At 45.5% G+C, this 17061-nt stretch overlaps 5 protein-coding genes across 6 annotated transcripts; 2 read left to right on the top strand and 3 right to left on the bottom strand.

Annotated features, from left to right (window-relative positions):
- Window positions 1-20: 20 nt before the first annotated feature.
- LOC108025934 (uncharacterized) lies at window positions 21-6271 on the bottom strand. The gene is made up of 4 exons (XM_017096632.3): window positions 6056-6271; window positions 3730-5069; window positions 2246-2827; window positions 21-733 (listed from the first exon to the last, which is right to left on the bottom strand). The coding sequence occupies exons 2-4, from the start codon at window positions 4513-4515 to the stop codon at window positions 167-169; spliced, it is 1935 nt and encodes a 644-aa protein (XP_016952121.1). The 5' UTR covers window positions 4516-5069; window positions 6056-6271; the 3' UTR covers window positions 21-166.
- Window positions 6272-6314: 43 nt separating this feature from the next.
- LOC108025812 (uncharacterized) lies at window positions 6315-7871 on the top strand. Its single transcript, XM_017096460.3, has 2 exons — window positions 6315-6827; window positions 7066-7871. The coding sequence occupies exons 1-2, from the start codon at window positions 6438-6440 to the stop codon at window positions 7591-7593; spliced, it is 918 nt and encodes a 305-aa protein (XP_016951949.1). The 5' UTR covers window positions 6315-6437; the 3' UTR covers window positions 7594-7871.
- Window positions 7872-7896: 25 nt separating this feature from the next.
- On the bottom strand, window positions 7897-9420 carry LOC108025811 (translation initiation factor eIF-2B subunit beta). Its single transcript, XM_017096459.3, has 5 exons — window positions 9244-9420; window positions 9097-9183; window positions 8573-9029; window positions 8113-8498; window positions 7897-8040 (listed from the first exon to the last, which is right to left on the bottom strand). Exons 1-5 carry the CDS (start codon window positions 9297-9299, stop codon window positions 7968-7970), a joined length of 1059 nt encoding a protein of 352 aa, XP_016951948.1. The 5' UTR covers window positions 9300-9420; the 3' UTR covers window positions 7897-7967.
- Window positions 9421-10057: 637 nt separating this feature from the next.
- Window positions 10058-13534, top strand: LOC108025810 (UDP-N-acetylglucosamine transporter). Of its 2 annotated transcripts, XM_017096458.3 has the most exons (3): window positions 10058-10564; window positions 10668-10787; window positions 11874-13534. In XM_017096458.3, the coding sequence occupies exons 1-3, from the start codon at window positions 10552-10554 to the stop codon at window positions 12809-12811; spliced, it is 1071 nt and encodes a 356-aa protein (XP_016951947.1). In that variant the 5' UTR covers window positions 10058-10551; the 3' UTR covers window positions 12812-13534. The 2 variants fall into 2 exon arrangements, with proteins under 2 accessions (XP_016951947.1, XP_016951946.1); XM_017096457.3 differs by lacking the exon at window positions 10058-10564 and having other exon boundaries at window positions 10613-10787.
- Window positions 13535-13621: 87 nt separating this feature from the next.
- On the bottom strand, window positions 13622-16373 carry LOC108025614 (histone-lysine N-methyltransferase 2D). The gene is made up of 3 exons (XM_017096147.3): window positions 16110-16373; window positions 15736-16042; window positions 13622-15020 (listed from the first exon to the last, which is right to left on the bottom strand). Exons 1-3 carry the CDS (start codon window positions 16299-16301, stop codon window positions 14101-14103), a joined length of 1419 nt encoding a protein of 472 aa, XP_016951636.1. The 5' UTR covers window positions 16302-16373; the 3' UTR covers window positions 13622-14100.
- Between the last annotated feature and the right edge of the window lie 688 nt (window positions 16374-17061).

The raw sequence follows: 17061 nt of genomic DNA on the forward strand, positions 1-17061 counted from the left end.
CTTTGCATAAATATTAAAAATTATATTGTACATATTATAATTTATTTTTTTATGCTTTTAGTACACATTCCAATGGATTTAAATCGGTTGCTATATTTACATGTCTTTGAAGTGTTGAATATGAAGTATAATTAGGCGAAAGAAAGGAAGAGCGCACTTGGAATCACTAGTTGCCATTGGCCTGGACCGGAGAGGAGGCTCCTGCCTTGATTGACTTCTTGCCAAACGGCCGCATATCCACGATGTCCGCCTTGAGGGCCCGGAAACTCCTGCGCAGCGAGTCGGAGACCTTTTTCGTGTAACTCGTGCTGTTGCTGCACTGGGAGAGCTTGTCGTCGCCATGTCCATTGCGCAAGTCCGCGGCCAGGGGACGCAGTTCGTCCTCCACGGGCGTCGTGTCATTCAAAGTGTTCCGCAGATACTTTCGGTTGAAGTGCAGCTGCGGTGTGCCCCACTTGCGCTCGAGTTCCAGGCCACCGTCGCCACCACCGCCGGCGGACGCGGCATCCTCCTCCTCGTCCGGCGTGGCCCCCGCCTCCTTGGACTGGGCAGCCACCTCGCCGATAGCCTCCTTGTAGGTACGCGTAATGATCATGTTGGTCGGCACGCTCTTTCCATTGACTCCTCCATTGGCGGTCTGCTCGAGTTCCGTGGGCTGCGGCAGACTCTGTCGAGGGGGTTTCACCCGGCGCGGTGACTTGACCGCCAGCACGCTCACGCGGTAGTGGAGAACCTGATGGGAGACAAGGCAAATTAGCGCATGGTAAGCCAAGGGTTCGATTTCGATGATTGAAAAACCTTTTTTTTTAACAGCCTCTTATTTTTATAAGCGGTTGCTTGGTGTTATTGTGGGATTACGATTTTGGTCAAAAATACACTACTTTTTTTGTAGTTGTAGTTGGTGTACATCAGGATTTTTAAAAATTTAGATTTTTTCCAAAAATGCGAATTTTCTAGTGATTTTTTGATCATAGTTTGGCCAAATCAAGGCGTACAGCTAAAAGACCGACTGTTTTGAGCAGCTAGTGACCTCTGCTATTAATCCCTATCACTTAAAGAAAAATTTAATTTTTGAAATTTTTTTTCATTTTTTGTAGGGGGTACATCAGGAATTTTTAAAATTCACATTTTTTCAAAAAATGCGAATTTTTTATAGGTTTTTTGATCATAATTTGGCCAAATCAAGGCGTACAGCTAAAAGACCGACTGTTTTGAGCAGCTAGTGACCTCTGCTAACGATCCCTATCACTTAAAGAAAAATTTAATTTTTGAAATTTTTTTTCATTTTTTGTAGGGGGTACATCAGGAATTTTTAAAATTCACATTTTTTCAAAAAATGCGAATTTTTTATAGGTTTTTTGATCATAATTTGGCCAAATCAAGGCGTACAGCTAAAAGACCGACTGTTTTGAGCAGCTAGTGACCTCTGCTAACGATCCCTATCACTTAAAGAAAAATTTAATTTTTGAAATTTTTTTTCATTTTTTGTAGGGGGTACATCAGGAATTTTTAAAATTCACATTTTTTCAAAAAATGCGAATTTTTTATAGGTTTTTTGATCATAATTTGGCCAAATCAAGGCGTACAGCTAAAAGACCGACTGTTTTGAGCAGCTAGTGACCTCTGCTAACGATCCCTATCACTTAAAGAAAAATTTAATTTTTGAAATTTTTTTTCATTTTTTGTAGGGGGTACATCAGGAATTTTTAAAATTCACATTTTTTCAAAAAATGCGTATTTTTGAGTGGTTTTTATATCATAGTTTGGCCAAATCAAGGCGTACAGCTAAAAGACCGACTGTTTTGAGCAGCTAGCGACCTCTGCTAACGATCCCTATCACTTTCAGAAAAATGTAATTTTTGAACATTTTTTTCACTTTTTGTAGGGGGTGCATAGGGATTTTTTTAAGTTGAGATTTTTTTCAAAAATGCGAATTTTCTAGTGGTTTTTTTTATCATAGTTTGGCCAAATCTAAGCGCACATTATTCTAGGTTTCTATGAGTGGTGTTTAGCGCAACAGTTCCACGAATTTCTTATCGCCCTATAGCTGGAATAAATTATCGAACCTTATCTCGCACTTCATGCAATTAATTTTACCAGCTCGAAAAAGTATTTCGGCAAAAACAGGACAAACCCTGCGGGAAAAAAGTAAACTAGTTCTTGCGAAGATAATAAATCGGTCTTTAAAAAGATACAAATTTCAAACTGAGGCTGAGCTGATCCCACCTGCCCACTTGACACTCACCTTGTCCTGGTCCAGGAACCGATTGAGCTCCGAGAGGGGAATGCTGACACAGGTGCCCTCCATGAGGATGTCCTTGTCGTACTCGCTGTGCACGGGGAACTTCTGGGTCATGGACAGCGCCTCGTTGTCCGGCTGGAGCACGGTCACCTCGTAGGCGTAGTTGTACTTGCTGTCCCGCCGGTTCGAGGTGCAGGTCATGGTGAACAGGATGCGCTGCCGGTCGTGGATCTCGTAGAAGTTGAACATCTCGTCGTGCGCCTGGAAGACGTAGTAGCCGGTCAGCGGTTTCCGCCTCGTGGCCAGGTTCCACTGCAGATCCGCGCTATTCGAGCGGAACAGCCGGTCGTTGTGGTTCTCCTCCAGGTGCTCCTTCCACTGCACCTCGCGTCCCTGCCAGCGGCAGTCGCCCCACACGCGGCCCATGAAGCACTTCATCGGCTTGTACATGCACTGCTGCTCGTGCCACGGCAGCAGGACCACCGGCATCCGCACCTGGCAGCCGCCGGAGGCGTGTCCGCACCGGAAGTGCGCCTTGGCACAGAGGGCCTCCACGGTCAGCGATCGGGAGTTGGTGAAGGCTTCCTGAAGTAGAGATCGTATTGTTAGTTGTTAGTTATATATAGGTTATAGGGTGTCCTGGTTAATAATATGTATATGTGAAAATATCATATTCCACCATGTTATATTATATATCATATCGTATTATATCATATATCATATTATATCAAACATATATGTATCATAACATATCATACTATATCACATATCATATAATATTGTATCATATTATATTATATCATATAATACCATATCGTATCATATCATAACATATTATATCAAATCATAATATATCATATCATAATATATCATATCATGTATATTTTGCGTATAGTACTTGCGATACATAATAATAACAATGAGAGAGTTCTAGGAGAACTCCCATGAAAACATTACTCAAATATAAGCCTATTTACCGATGGTATACCCAACAAGTTAGTGATATATTTGGCGAGTGGAAAACAAACAAGTCTTCACTCAGCTGGTCATGGTTTAAAATCCCAGATAATATGTACTTAAGAGAATAACTAACTAAAATGATAAAGTCTATAAATAAACATATGTATATAGTTTACAGAACTGATGGGGCTAGAGCACCCGTTTCAAAGAAAATATTTAACTACAGTGGGATGCATCAAAACGCCAGATACCAGGGAACGTATTACCAAGCGGCGAAGCTATATTTATACCTCTTTATAGTGCAGATAGTGGGTGCTCTTGAGAATTGATTAGAACGCCCTACGTAGGACAGTAAAAATAATCGCAACTGGAGATCACTCTGTCCTGCGCCTGTCAAAGATCGCAATCTCCGCCTAATTTCTGTTAGTTTCTACCTATATTTGCACGTCACTAGATAAGGCAAATTCGGAGGGGGATATGATATTGATAGCCGAACATGGGAACCCGGGGCTGACGTCAATTTTTACCTTGCACAGTGGGCACATGAGCAGAATGCGGGTGCACTGCTCGCAGACACTGTGTCCGCTCTTGCACAGGAGGATGGGTGCCTTCATGGCGCCGGCACAGCCGGGACAGCGCAGCTCCTCGATGAGTCCCTCGTAGTGGCGGGCGGAGACGGTGGCCGGTGCCTCTTCACTGGGCGCGGCTGGTGCTTTGGCCGCCTTGCTGGGCGTCAGCACGCCCTCGGGAAAGCTTTGGCGCATCAGGGAATGGTCCGGCGAGACAGCTCCGTTGCTCTTGCCATCCCCAGGGCCTATGCTCCGGGTGCGACCCAGCATGGGCGGCTTGGGAGGCGGCGAGAGCGGGGAACGCAGCGTCACCACATTGGGACTGGGGAGCGTGGCGTATTTCACATTCAGGGTGAGGGTAGTTGGTGGCTGCGGCTTGGACTGCTCCGCCGTTTCGGGGACCTTCTCCTGCTCCGTCTTTTTTGGGCTCCCCTCTGGCGTTTTCTCCTCCGGTGCTTTCTCCTCTGACGTCTTCTCCTCCGCCACCTCCTCGGGAACTGCCTGCAACTCCGGCTTCTCCTCTGGCAGACTCTCCTCTTCCTTCGGCTCCAGCTGCTCCAACTTTTTTAAATCCTTCTCCAAGTGCTCCTCCTGAATTGTGGCTCCATTCAAGTCCTCCGAAACCTCCTCGTTGATCGTGCTGTTGAGGAATTTGCGGCGCTGCTCGTTGATCTGTTCGATGCTCTTGAGTTGGCCCAGAATTTTCAGATCATCCTCCTGTCCTCCATTGGCTAGCGCAGACATTTTTCAGAATTTTTTTTGTAATTTTAGTTGAATGCTAGTGGTTGTATAACCGCCGGGAACACTTGCTCCAAGCTCGGAGGCCAGAATGTGTTTTTCTTCTGGCGGAATTCTCCGCTGGCGTTCGCCACTCGTACTCCCGTATCTTATCAGAGAGACGCCTAACTAAACTAGCTGGCCCGGCAATCGATTTCGACTTGTGATGTGTGGTGATATACCCAAAGCCCAAACCGAAACCGAAACAGAAACCCCAACCAAAACCGAACCTACATATCAAGTGCACGCCCCGTTGGCCTGTTCTTTTGCCTTGTCCGCCGTGGAAACTGGTGTCTTCCGGACACCAGCAATTCGAATGGTGCATTTGAATTTGAATTATTGGCCATTTGTGGTTTCCCCCTGTTTCGCTTGCTTCTCCATTCCATTCCTTTCCTTTCCGCCACTTCCGTTGGGCAAATACCGCAGCAATCAATGTCAAGGTGTTGACGTGTGGCGAGGGTCTAGGGCGCAGTACAGTGGCTATCAGCATGGGGAACCAGTTGCCACAGGGAGTACACACACTTGGAATTAGACAATCAGTTAATAAGTATTGTTTATAAAAATATATGACATTATAACATTTATAAAATATTAATTTAAAAAGTCTTATATTTAAAAACATAATTTTACTTTTGTTTCACAAAAAATCCGAGGTTTTCCCTTTTTGAATGCTTTTAAACTCTTGGGGAACTTAATTTACTAAACGTCAACTGTACTTGGTTCAGTCAAACTGAAACATGTTTAAACACGTTTAATTCCTTGTTTTTGGAACATTTTTCCTTACAATTTAAATACGTGAGCAAGCTAATAAGTTGTTTTTTGGTTAAGTAATTAGTTAATAAATAGAAACTCTTTCGAGTCAACACTGTGCATGTTTGTGCATGCAATAGTCATAAGCTTGAACAGAACAGCAAAGAGCAACATGCAACTGCATGAAAACAAAAGGCCGATGCATCGATCGTTTATCCTGTCAATCGGCTTTAATCGAAATGGTCTTAAAATTAATGCAATTTTTAAAGAAATTGAATAACTTATGTAAGATGTAGTAATTTGAAATTTACATGCTAATGTTGTTTTTTGAAATGATTAATTATATTTACACACCTTTCAAATTCGATTTTTTTTTAGTGTTCATAAAATGAACTAGTTCCTTTAAAGTAAACCTTTTTTTAAGAGAGTAAAGAAGACTTATATAAATAAAACCTGTAATATAAATACTAAACCTTATAGCAGACATAAATATTAAACTATGGCTATCACATTTGCCATTATATTCATAAGAACTTCAAAGTCGATAGCTTTAACACACATAAAAATCTCTGCTTATCGAACCACATAACGTTCTATTAAAAAATCGGTTAAATTCAAACGAAAGTTTGAATGAAAGAGATTAATGTTAATGTAGATGACAAATAAAAATTAAACACCTAATGTAATCATAGAGAAAAATGGGAACAAAATTGAAAGTTGTTTCAACAATTTTTCCAGATAAAATTTGGAAACTCACGTTTATGGTTGTTGACCAAAACCCGATAACTAGGAAGCTAGGGAGATATTTTCGGGATTTTTTTCATTGTTTTGCGAAAGATAAGACCAGGAAGTAGGCAAAGCACACGTCTTCCATGCCGCTTTCCACACAGAAGAGGCATCTCTTTACTTAAGAAATCTTATCGGACGAGCCACTCAGCTCGCTTAGCTAAATCGTGTAATAAAAGATACTTAACATATGTGTATATAGGTGTTTCGGTGACCGAGGAATCGGGGGAACAATGTCAATGCGTTGACATTGAAGGTTAAATGCCGGCAAGGGCAGTCAGTCGGCTGTTGAATTTCGGTGCGCGCGCAACCAGCATCCGTTCATAGGAAGCCACAGTTAACCGCCCATATCCATGTCGCCACCACGTCACATTCTGAAGCTCAGCCTGGAGGAGCAGCGCCAGTTCATCGATTCCTTCGACCTGGTCATCAGCGACTGCGATGGCGTCGTCTGGCTCCTGGTGGGCTGGATACCCAACACGGGCCCCGCCGTGAATGCCTTGAAAGCGGCCGGCAAGAAAATCAAGTTCGTGTCCAACAACAGCTTCCGTTCCGAGGAGGCCTACATGGAGAAGTTCCGGACCATAGGCGCCCATAATATCCAGGAGGACGACATCGTCCATCCGGTGAAGACCATCGTCAGGTATCTGAAGAAGCACAAGCCGGGTGAGAGGGTGTTCTCCCTCATGTCCCTGGAGGCCAATGAGACGTTGCGTAAGCACAACATCGAGTTCGAGTCACTGGTAAGAGAAAAAACTCATGAGTAACAAGAAAAATACATATGTATATTAATGATTAGGGCTTTCCAGTGACTTGCTTTTCACATTTTGGATTGCTCTGGTAGCTTTTTAATCTGAGTTTGTAGAGTATTAGTAGTCTTAATACATAATTTCGCAGGTTAAAGCATTTGTTATATAGTTGAAAAGTACTTTATATGATTTCTTACCTATAAATTACCTAAACTGTCTCTTTTCCTTCCAGCAAGTCAAGGAGCACCTCACGGCAGCCTCGCTGGTGGACCACCTAGCCATTGAGAAGCCCGTGGGCGCAGTGCTCTTCGACATCCACCTGGATCTCTCGTACGTGGAGCTGGCCAAGGCCATCCGGCATCTGCAGGAGAACGAGGACTGCCAGTTGATAGCCGGTGGCAGCGATGTCATCATGCCGCTGGCGGAGAATCTCAATGTGGCCGGCTTCTTTGACTTCCTGGAGCATGTGAAGCGCTACACCCAACGGGAGGCCACATTCCTGGGCAAGCCCTCGCCCATACTGGGCGAGATGTTCAACGAAATGTTCGAGATCCGCGAGCCCAAGCGCTGCATCTTCATCGGCGACACTCTGGTGCAGGATGTGCAGTTCGGCAAGGCTTGCGGCTTCCAGTCCCTCCTCGTGCTCAGTGGCTGCCTCACCGAGGAGGACATGCTGAATGCCCCGGTGGAGGCACAGCCGGACTACTATGCAGACAGCCTGGCGGACTTTACGCAGCTGCTTGAAAATATTCGAAAGTAGATGGAAGATCCTAGTTGGCAGGAGAATCAAAGGAGAAAGCTACCTGAAGGAAACTATAAAATCTTAAGAGTGGAAAGTAATACATTCCTACAACGTAAACCGGTCCACCGCAATGTTAGATGTTTTGTTATTACTTTAAAGCAAAAAACTGAATAACTATTCAACATTGTTAAAGCAGAAACTATTTGTAGCCACTGTTGTTCTGTAAACAAGGCATTTACTTTCGAATGCAAATAAGGCGAATTTAAACTGAGTTTATAAATGTTTACTATCAAGAAGTTAGAGTCAATTTAATCGGGGCGGTCTGCTTCTAAAGATTTCCGGGTCAGCCTTTATTTGTCGGTTTCTGTAAACATAACGAGACAAACACGTTCTTAGATTTCCAGGTCTTCTGGGTGATACAGTTCCGTGAGCAGTCGGTACACATAGGATGGGGCGTGGCCACCACTAAAGGGAAAAGTCATAAGTGGTATAATGAACCCATTGAGGGCGGGGAAATAGATAAGTGTAACTACGTACGTGTTGGATATGAAGAGGGTGACCAGCTCTGGTGGCACATAGTCGAACATGGGGCTGTAGACCTTGGCCTCGCGGGCGGGAATCGAGTCGTAGGGGATCACATCCTCCGCGCAGCCGACCATGTTGAAGGCGTCCTGCTCGCACAGGTGCAGCGGGGACAGTTTGTACATGGGCGCCAGCACGATGACCGGCACGGAGTAGTGCTTGGCAGCCAGGGCCACCGTGTACGCACCGCAGGCCGCCCTCAGACCTCCATTGGCCAGGACACTGTGCGTGCCGATGATCACCTTGTTGACGCGCGACATCATGGCAAAGATGGCCGCATCCGGTATCACAACGATCTCCACATTCTTCTCACCCGCCAAGCTGGCTGCCAAGTTGTGACCCTGCAGTGGATAAAAGGGGAAATTAGTATGGTCTGGCCTCCACCAACTCTTTGGCTTTGGATCACCCAACTTACCCGACATGCCGGCGCACACTCGGCCACAATGATGGTGAGGGACTGTCGCTTCTTGATCGCCCGCTTAAGGAAGTTCTCGACGCTGCGCGAGTGGCCCAGGGTTAATATGATCTCCGACGAGTGGATGTGCTCCTCGGCCTGCACACAAATGTTCTCCGAACTCGTTTCCAGCTCCGTTTCCACCTCCTGCAGATGGTCGAGCAGGGCCTCCCGCAATCCCTGCTGCGGCACCGAGTAGTCCACGCTCACGTTGCTCTCGCTGGTCTGTGTGACCAGTTTGTGCAGCGACAGCGAGGCCTGCGAGTCGTCCGCGATGTGCTGCACCTTGGCGTGCAGCAGGTCGAACTCCTCGCGTGTCAGCTTCAGTATCCGCCGGGCAATGTTCGAGGTGACCGTCTCCTGGGGCAGAGCAGCCTGCAGGATCTTGCACTGGCCGCGCACAATCTGCATGAGGGCACTGCCGAAGAGGAGGAATATGAAGCAGTTAGGGGTCTTTCTTGTGGGCTGCCTAAGGCTCAACTTACTCCGCGTTCTGCCAGCTCTTGCTCATGATGATGTACTTGAAAATGTCCAGCGTCTTGTTGGTTATGCTGTAGGATCCCTCGACCAGCCTGCAGGAGAGTGCCCTCTGTAATGCCCGTTCGTAATGCAACGCCTTCCCGCCGACTTACCCCACTTTGATGGCGTGGATCAGCTGGGTGACCTCCTTCAGTGGCTGTTCCCTCATCCTGACCTGGCTTCTCAGAGTTTCACAATGCGCCAACAAGTTGCCTTATTTACCTCTAAATATGCAAGCGAAATCGCACACGGACCTGTGTTATCGATAAACGGGCTGGCGAAAGCACAAGCTAGTGATGAGCAGCCCCGTTTCGATAACAATCAGCTGCTCTGTGCAAATAGAAAAAGCTAAACAAATGGAAATGGCCAGATTTTTAATTTTATAGCTAAATGTATTGTGCTTAATTTCCCTAAACACTAATATTAACGTTTATAACCAAGCCGGAAACTGATTCCGTTTCCTCTGTGTGTATTTGCTTTTTGTGTGATTGTTGGCCTTCACTAATTCTTGTTGTGACGTATGTTTGGCGGCAGCTGAGTCAATAAAAATAGTTTAAGCCTACTTGGCGCGGTGGTCTCTTAAGCAAAATACAAATAATTTAAATTGCTGGCTGAACAGTTTATTATGTGCTTTTGTGAACAACAACAAGATGTCAAAAATAAACAATAGAATCTATAGTGCACTTTTTTGTTGAATGGTCCTGAGAATGTTGAGCATTTTAAATCAGTTGGTTTTAATAATAATAAAATATTAGTGAAAAAAGTGCACTTTTTAAATATTAGTTTTTTTTGCATGCAATTCTAGCTTTTTTTTGCAATCCTCGATGTTTTCTCACGCAAATTTCGCTGCAGTGGCAACACTGTGGCTATCGAAGAGCCGGCCGCTGCCTCAAAAGCAGGGGCGTAAGGAGCTAAGTTAGAAAGGGTATACCCTTAAATAATTAAAATTGAATTTAAACTTCATTAAATCAGTTTAAAGCAAATGAAGAGGGCTCAGTTGCTGCACTGTATTTGGGTTTTCTGACCCCCTACTGCAAGTCCAGACTGCGCCCCTGGCGGCGGCAACAACAACCACATGGGCGGCGATAAAAAAAGTCGCCGCTGGCAGAAGCTTCGGGCTCAGATTGTTGTTTACGTGTCGCCCGGTCCGGTGTGAAGTGGAGTCGTCTTCTCTGCCGCTGCTCTTCTGGCCAAAGCCAAGCCACAGCCACTGTCACAGCCACAGCCACAGGCAAAGCAAATCGCACGGAACGAACCGCCGAACGGAAGAGCCCGCCGCCGACTGATCTTGGCCAGAAACCGAGTCCACACCGCACACACGCACATTGTGTAGCCAAGCAACTCCGGCATTTGTTTGCCTTTGGTTATTATTGGTTTTCGAGTTGGGGAGACAAAGGCAAGGGAGTTTGACGCCGAGCAGCATGAATATACACAGTGAGTAGATGGCCTTTAGTCGAGTGGCGTTGCTCCAGCAATACTGACATGGCGCTCCTGCCCGCCCCCGTCTCCTATGCCTATGCCCATGCCCATCGGCCAGTGAACGCCAATACCCTGAAGTACATCAGCCTGCTGACGCTGACCCTGCAGAATGCGATCCTGGGCCTCAGCATGCGGTATGCCCGCACCCGACCTGGCGACATCTTCCTCAGCTCCACGGGTGAGTGCTAGCGGGTCATCGGGCTCATCGGGTTCATCGGGGTCATCCGGTTGACCGGGCTCAACCGGTGGCCGAGCGGCAGTTCCACGAAACCTCAACGTGGGTCTGTCCACGCAAGCAGCAACATCAGCAGAAAGCAGCCAAAGCAAATGTAGGAGGAGGAGGCGCCGCAGCTAGTAGCAGCAATGGCCGCTCGCGGAGATGTGGAGTGGCCGAGGAAGCTGATAAGCAGCCACTTCCGCATGTGGCACCTAATAGTTAGATAACACTGTTTGCCTCTTCTAATGGAGCTGTTCCCCAGGGTTCCTAAAAGGTTCTAGGCTAACTTTTTTGTGTTTGTTTGTTTTCACATCTCAATTTCATAAGTTTTATACTTTTTCTACCTTTAAGATTTGTAATTTTCAATTTTTGTTTTAATTCCTTAGTTCTATATATCAAGTCTTTTAAATACGTTACTAATTCTATCTTCAAAAACTATAATTTACAATTTTTCACTTAAAAGTAGATAAACAAACAAGTTTGGTACATCTAAAACTTAATATTTTTACCATTCACATCTTGAAATTTTATTTGATATGGTATATTTTTCCATGAGTTAAAAAAATGATATTAATGTAAGTAGTTCTTAAAATACATAAATCAAAGATCTCTTTTTTTTCAAATAGGAAATCAATGTTTTAGAAAACGTTATTATTTTATTATATATAAAAAATAAAATACATTAATGTTAGTAGTTCTGAAAATGCATAGATCAAAGAGATTCAAATAGGAAATCAATGTTTTAGAAAACTTTATTCTTCAATTCAAACTTAATACAAGTTGTTTAATATTTAGAAAACCCTATAGCCAAAGTTAGGAGTTCAAATCTTGTTCGATCTGCTTTTTCTTTTACCAAAATGTCTCTTCGCTTCTTAATTACTCTGGCTATAGATAAGCCACATGTCTCTACGCTTTTCCAATTAAATTGAGTTCCATTAGGCTAGTTTGACTCATTTGAAAAACCAAGGAACCACAATCATCAGCTGAGTAGGCTTTATCACTTTCTTCCGAGTTTTGACTGATTGCTTTTATCACCTTCACTTGCAGCCGTGCTGATGGCCGAGTTCGCCAAGCTGATCACGTGCCTGTTCCTGGTCTTCAACGAGGAGGGCAAGGATGCCCAGAAGTTCGTGCGCTCGCTGCACAAGACCATCATCGCCAATCCCATGGACACGTTGAAGGTGTGCGTGCCCTCGCTGGTGTACATCGTGCAGAACAACCTGCTGTACGTGTCCGCCTCCCACTTGGATGCGGCCACCTACCAGGTGACGTACCAGCTGAAGATCCTCACCACGGCCATGTTCGCGGTGGTCATCCTGCGCCGCAAGCTGCTTAACACCCAGTGGGGTGCGCTGCTGCTCCTGGTGATGGGCATTGTCATGGTGCAGTTGGCCCAAACTGAGGGACCATCGAGTGGCTCAGCCGGTGGAGCTGCGGCGGCAGCCACGGCCGCCTCCTCGGGCGGAGCACCGGAGCAGAACAGGATGCTGGGCCTGTGGGCCGCACTGGGCGCCTGTTTCCTCTCCGGCTTCGCGGGCATCTACTTCGAGAAGATCCTCAAGGGCGCCGAGATCTCCGTGTGGATGAGGAACGTTCAGCTGAGTCTGCTCAGCATTCCCTTCGGCCTGATCACCTGCTTCGTGAACGACGGCAGCCGGATCTTCGATCGGGGCTTCTTCCACGGCTACGATCTGTTCGTCTGGTACCTCGCTCTGCTGCAGGCCGGCGGCGGTTTGATTGTGGCCGTGGTGGTCAAGTACGCGGACAACATTCTGAAGGGCTTCGCCACCTCGCTGGCCATCATCATCTCGTGCGTGGCCTCCATCTACATCTTCGACTTCAATCTCACGCTGCAGTTCAGCTTCGGCGCTGGCCTGGTCATCGCCTCCATCTTCCTGTACGGCTACGATCCGGCCAAATCGGCGCCAAAGTCCAGCATGCAGGGCCCCGGCGGCGACGAGGAGAAGCTGCTGCCACGCGTCTAGCTCTGGAGGAATCTGGAGCTGTCAACAGTATTTGTCTACAACCCGGAGGCCGTACGATGATTGCATCTTATGTTCTTGATATTCCCCACGTGTTGTGTGTATATATGTTAGGGCGGATATTTATGTCTGGACAATTCGTAGCACTTTCCCCTGGAAACGATAGTTCTAGTGTAAATCGAACGAGAAACGTTAAAAATACTTAATTATTTATGTAACTTAAATATACATAGGGTATTCAATAGCTAACGTAAAGTATAGATTATGGAATGATCAACTCGAAGTGCACGTTTTTGTATATCATTTTGGTTGTTACTCTATAAAAGCAAAGGAATACCGAAACCCTTTACCGGACATATTTTCATTACCTATCCTTTTGTAAATATCAACTTGCAGTTGATTAGATTGAGAGTCCATAACAAATTATAGTCTTAATGGTACACCTCAGTTTTGGACAATTCCCCGCAGTATATTTACATTATTTTAACAAAAAATATCTTTATTCCAGCTCTAAATCACTTGGATGTTATTAGAAACAGCTTCGAATTGCCCAAAAAGATTTTTTGCACCACTTTACTATTTTATTTAATGTGCAATTATTTATGATCACCTTGTTTACTTTACTAAAGTCTAATTACTCGCCAAGCGTTATAAATATGTTTCCATATCAAGTCAACGCAACTCTCAACATTTTGTCATTTTGTTTAAATAAAAATAAGACAAATACTGAAAGGTTTTTAATTTGGGTAGGTAAATCTTAAAAAAAAAAAACCAACAAAAACTATTAAAATCTTTTTTTATTTATTAAAAAAATGTATTTAAAAGCTTTTTATTTCTTGGAAATATGAAAGTCAAACTATACAAACTAAAGAATTCCGCGTCAGCATACTTAAATGCTCGTAACTTTTTAATGACACCGTCCCAAAACGTTTTTAATGAGGCTATTTGCCCACAGAATTGTCACGTGCCTTGGTTTATCTATCTCTTTGATATCTTTCGTCAATAAAGTGGGAAACTTTTGGCCTGCTCTACTCGCAAAGCAATGGTTTCAAATAAAAGTCGTAGAATTTTTTGCAAATATGGCAGATATCATTTACAAAGTATTTGTATTTGCATTTGCAGGCATAGAATTACAGAACATCTTAAAAACTGGAACGAAACTGAAGTCATCCGGCAGAAGACTTAATATAAGCTTTGTGGGTTGCCACCGGCCGAGCGATGGCTCCAGATGAGAGTATTGGATTAAAGTTACAATATGGTGCATGGCCTTAGGTGCTAACGGGGCGGGGACGCTACTCGAACCAGGCGAGTCTCACGTCATCGGAGCGACTCTGCAGGGACATCACCAGTTCGAAGACGCGCAGCGCCGGTCCCAGCTTCAGGCCGAATCCGTTCATCACATCCTGGCGGGTGAGCAGCAGCAGGGAGGCGCCGTCGATGTCCTGGTACCGGAACACGTTCGCCTCCTTGGGATAGTGCTGGGCAACAAAGCCGACGACCTGTTCCACGGACCAGGTGGCCACCGGCTGGCCCTTTATGTCCACGGGGCTTTCTGCAGCTGCAGCTGCAGCTGCATGTGGCGGTGGCGGCGGCGTCAGGCGTGAGGGAGGCGATTCCTGACTTACCTCCGGCTGATCAAGATTCTGCGGCTGCACAGGCTCCACCTCCGTCGCCGCCGGCTCCTCCTTGTCGACCTTCTCTAGCTTGACCTCAGCCGGTTGTTCGGCCAGCTCCTCCTTCTTGGCCTCCTTCTTCTCCTCCTTCTTATCCTTTTTCTCCTCCGCTTTCAGTGGTGGACTGCGTTTCCCCAGCTTCTCAATCTTTGCAGGCTTCTCCTGGCCAGTGGGATCGGATTGAACGCGCTTTTTTCGGCCCGCATTCGATTTCCTGGGCGCTACCGGCGGAGGTTCTTCGCGAGTCGCATTAGATTTCCTGCCGCCCGTCTGCTCCTCGCTGGATGGGCTGGTGTTATTGCTGCTATTACTCGCCTCGCAGCGGAAGCACTTCCACTTGGGATTGGTGTCGACGACTTTGAACTGCTTGATGGTGGGATCGTTGCAGTCCGCATGGTAGGCCTCCACGCACACACTGCAAATGGGCAGGTCCCGGCCCCTGATGTTGCACACCTGGCAGTAGCGACACTTGTCGCACTTGTACTTCTTGCGGGCCGTGCTCTGGTTCTGGAAATGGATCGGCAGACAGGGAAAGTGCCCTGGAAGAGGAGGGGAAAAGGCGGTGTTACATATTGCTATATTTATATTTTCTCCTGATGTCAAACTGATGGATGATGGCCTGCTTTTGGCAGATACTGCTGTCTGTACTGCTAATAAGGCTCTGTCAAAAATTCTAATGATTGTCAACCCTGATTTGACACAACTTGGCCTGAGAACAATGACATTTAAAAGATTTTTATACAATTTTACAGTGTTCTCTGTAAGCAGCATTACCTTTTACTACATTTGTAAACAGTGAATATAAAGAAAGTAATGGATTAAGTTAGGAGTAATATTGGCAAAACGAAAAATAACAAGTAAACCATTAAAAATGGAATGTGATACCATAAAATAAGAGGAATTTTAAGTCTTCCTTTCATAAATCATTGACCCACATAATACTATCTATACTACATACTAACAGAGCGTTTTGCAGGTATACTATCAACTTTTTCTACCTTCTACAGAGTTTGATCTTATCTGAGATTAGTTGCATAAAGAGGGGATATAGACAATGTTTCTGTAGTCGTGACGCTGCTAATTGGTATTTAGTCTTGAACATACTATAACGTATTTATTGGCCTTCTACAATTAAACTTTGTTTTCCTTGTAGTACTCTTTCGGACCTAAGGGATTGTCCTCCTTGCCCTTCTTGGCAATCTGTTACCAGGATACCAGGCTCACGTCTTCTATAGTAATGTGGTAAATATTTACATTTCTGCATGCATCCTTTGCAGGTGAGGAAGTTGCTCTTGTGGCCGGAGCCGCGTTTGGGCTCGCTTTTGCCACACTTCTGGCACGTGTCGAAGTTGCGATTCTGCGCCGCCTGCTGCTCCGAAACGGCCGGGCTGGGTGTGGAGTCCTGCGAATCGCTGGCGTCCCTGGCAGTGGCATTGGCAGGTGGAGACTGAACATCAGCAGCCGCAGCGGCTGAAGATGCCGCCGCTCCGACGAGGGAATTGCGATTGCTGCTGGCTCGGGACACATAGTTGTCCGAGGGATCGTACACCTGCTTGGGTTTCTGCCGGAGATGGATGGTGGTGGTGAGCCGGAGGGTGGTCAGAGGCAGCGATCCACAGCACACTCACCTTGACGCGACCCGTCGTGCGAACGGAGGCTCCTGGTATCGAAGCATCCGCAACGGCTGCGGATGAAGTGCCCGCCGATGCAGTGGTGGCCACGGGAGATGTGGCTTCGTGGCCGTTGCTGCCGGCACTGCTGTTGTGCGCCGCCGGTTGGGCCGGCGCCTCCTCCCTGTCCTCGTCCTTGGTTCGCTTCATGGTCGCCGCTGAGTCCTCGGAAAGCGTTGCAAACAAAACAAAAATTACTTGCGCGCTCGGATGGAGTGTGACCGGCGCGGGCAAGTTTAAATACCAGCCCGGTGTTGGTGAGGCCGTACATTGCGAACTGGTATTTTCTTATTTTGCTCTAAGATTTGTATATTCAACAGACATTACTCTTTATTATTTGTTTTTATTACGCACTATCCTATTTTATAGGTGTCGGCTAGTTTCAAATAAAACATTTCCATTAACCTCTTCGCAGTAGCTAAGTATTAAAGTACTTTTAAGTTTTAGTGGTACTTTGGTATTTTTTTTTAATGACGACGCCTTAGGACGCGTTAGCACATTATTTACAAACTTTTCGTCTTCAAATTAAATATTTTGAAATTAATTTAATAAAACTAATTACCTTATTTACATACTATTGAAAAGCTGGAAGAGGGCGATAAATGAAAATGAAATAAGGAAAGCATGTTCTCTTATTTACTTAAGGGAAAACTGGTTTTATATCCATATTCTAGTCCACATGTTTAACTAAAAAAAACGTTTTGTCTAAATTTCCATACGTTTTCGAAGCTTAAAAACTAGTTTTTGTTAGGCGTATGGCCGGAAACTATACTTTAAAATGCTAAATAATACTGAAAAAGATGTTATTATTTTATTTTTTAACGCAGTGAAAGAGTATTTTCCGACCCCAGAAAGTATACATACATATTCTTATCAGCATCAGCAGCCGAGTCCATTTTGAACCGGGTTC

Source organism: Drosophila biarmipes, chromosome X (genome assembly GCF_025231255.1).
Source record: "Drosophila biarmipes strain raj3 chromosome X, RU_DBia_V1.1, whole genome shotgun sequence".
In the NCBI taxonomy this organism is placed as follows: Eukaryota; Metazoa; Arthropoda; class Insecta; order Diptera; family Drosophilidae; genus Drosophila; species Drosophila biarmipes.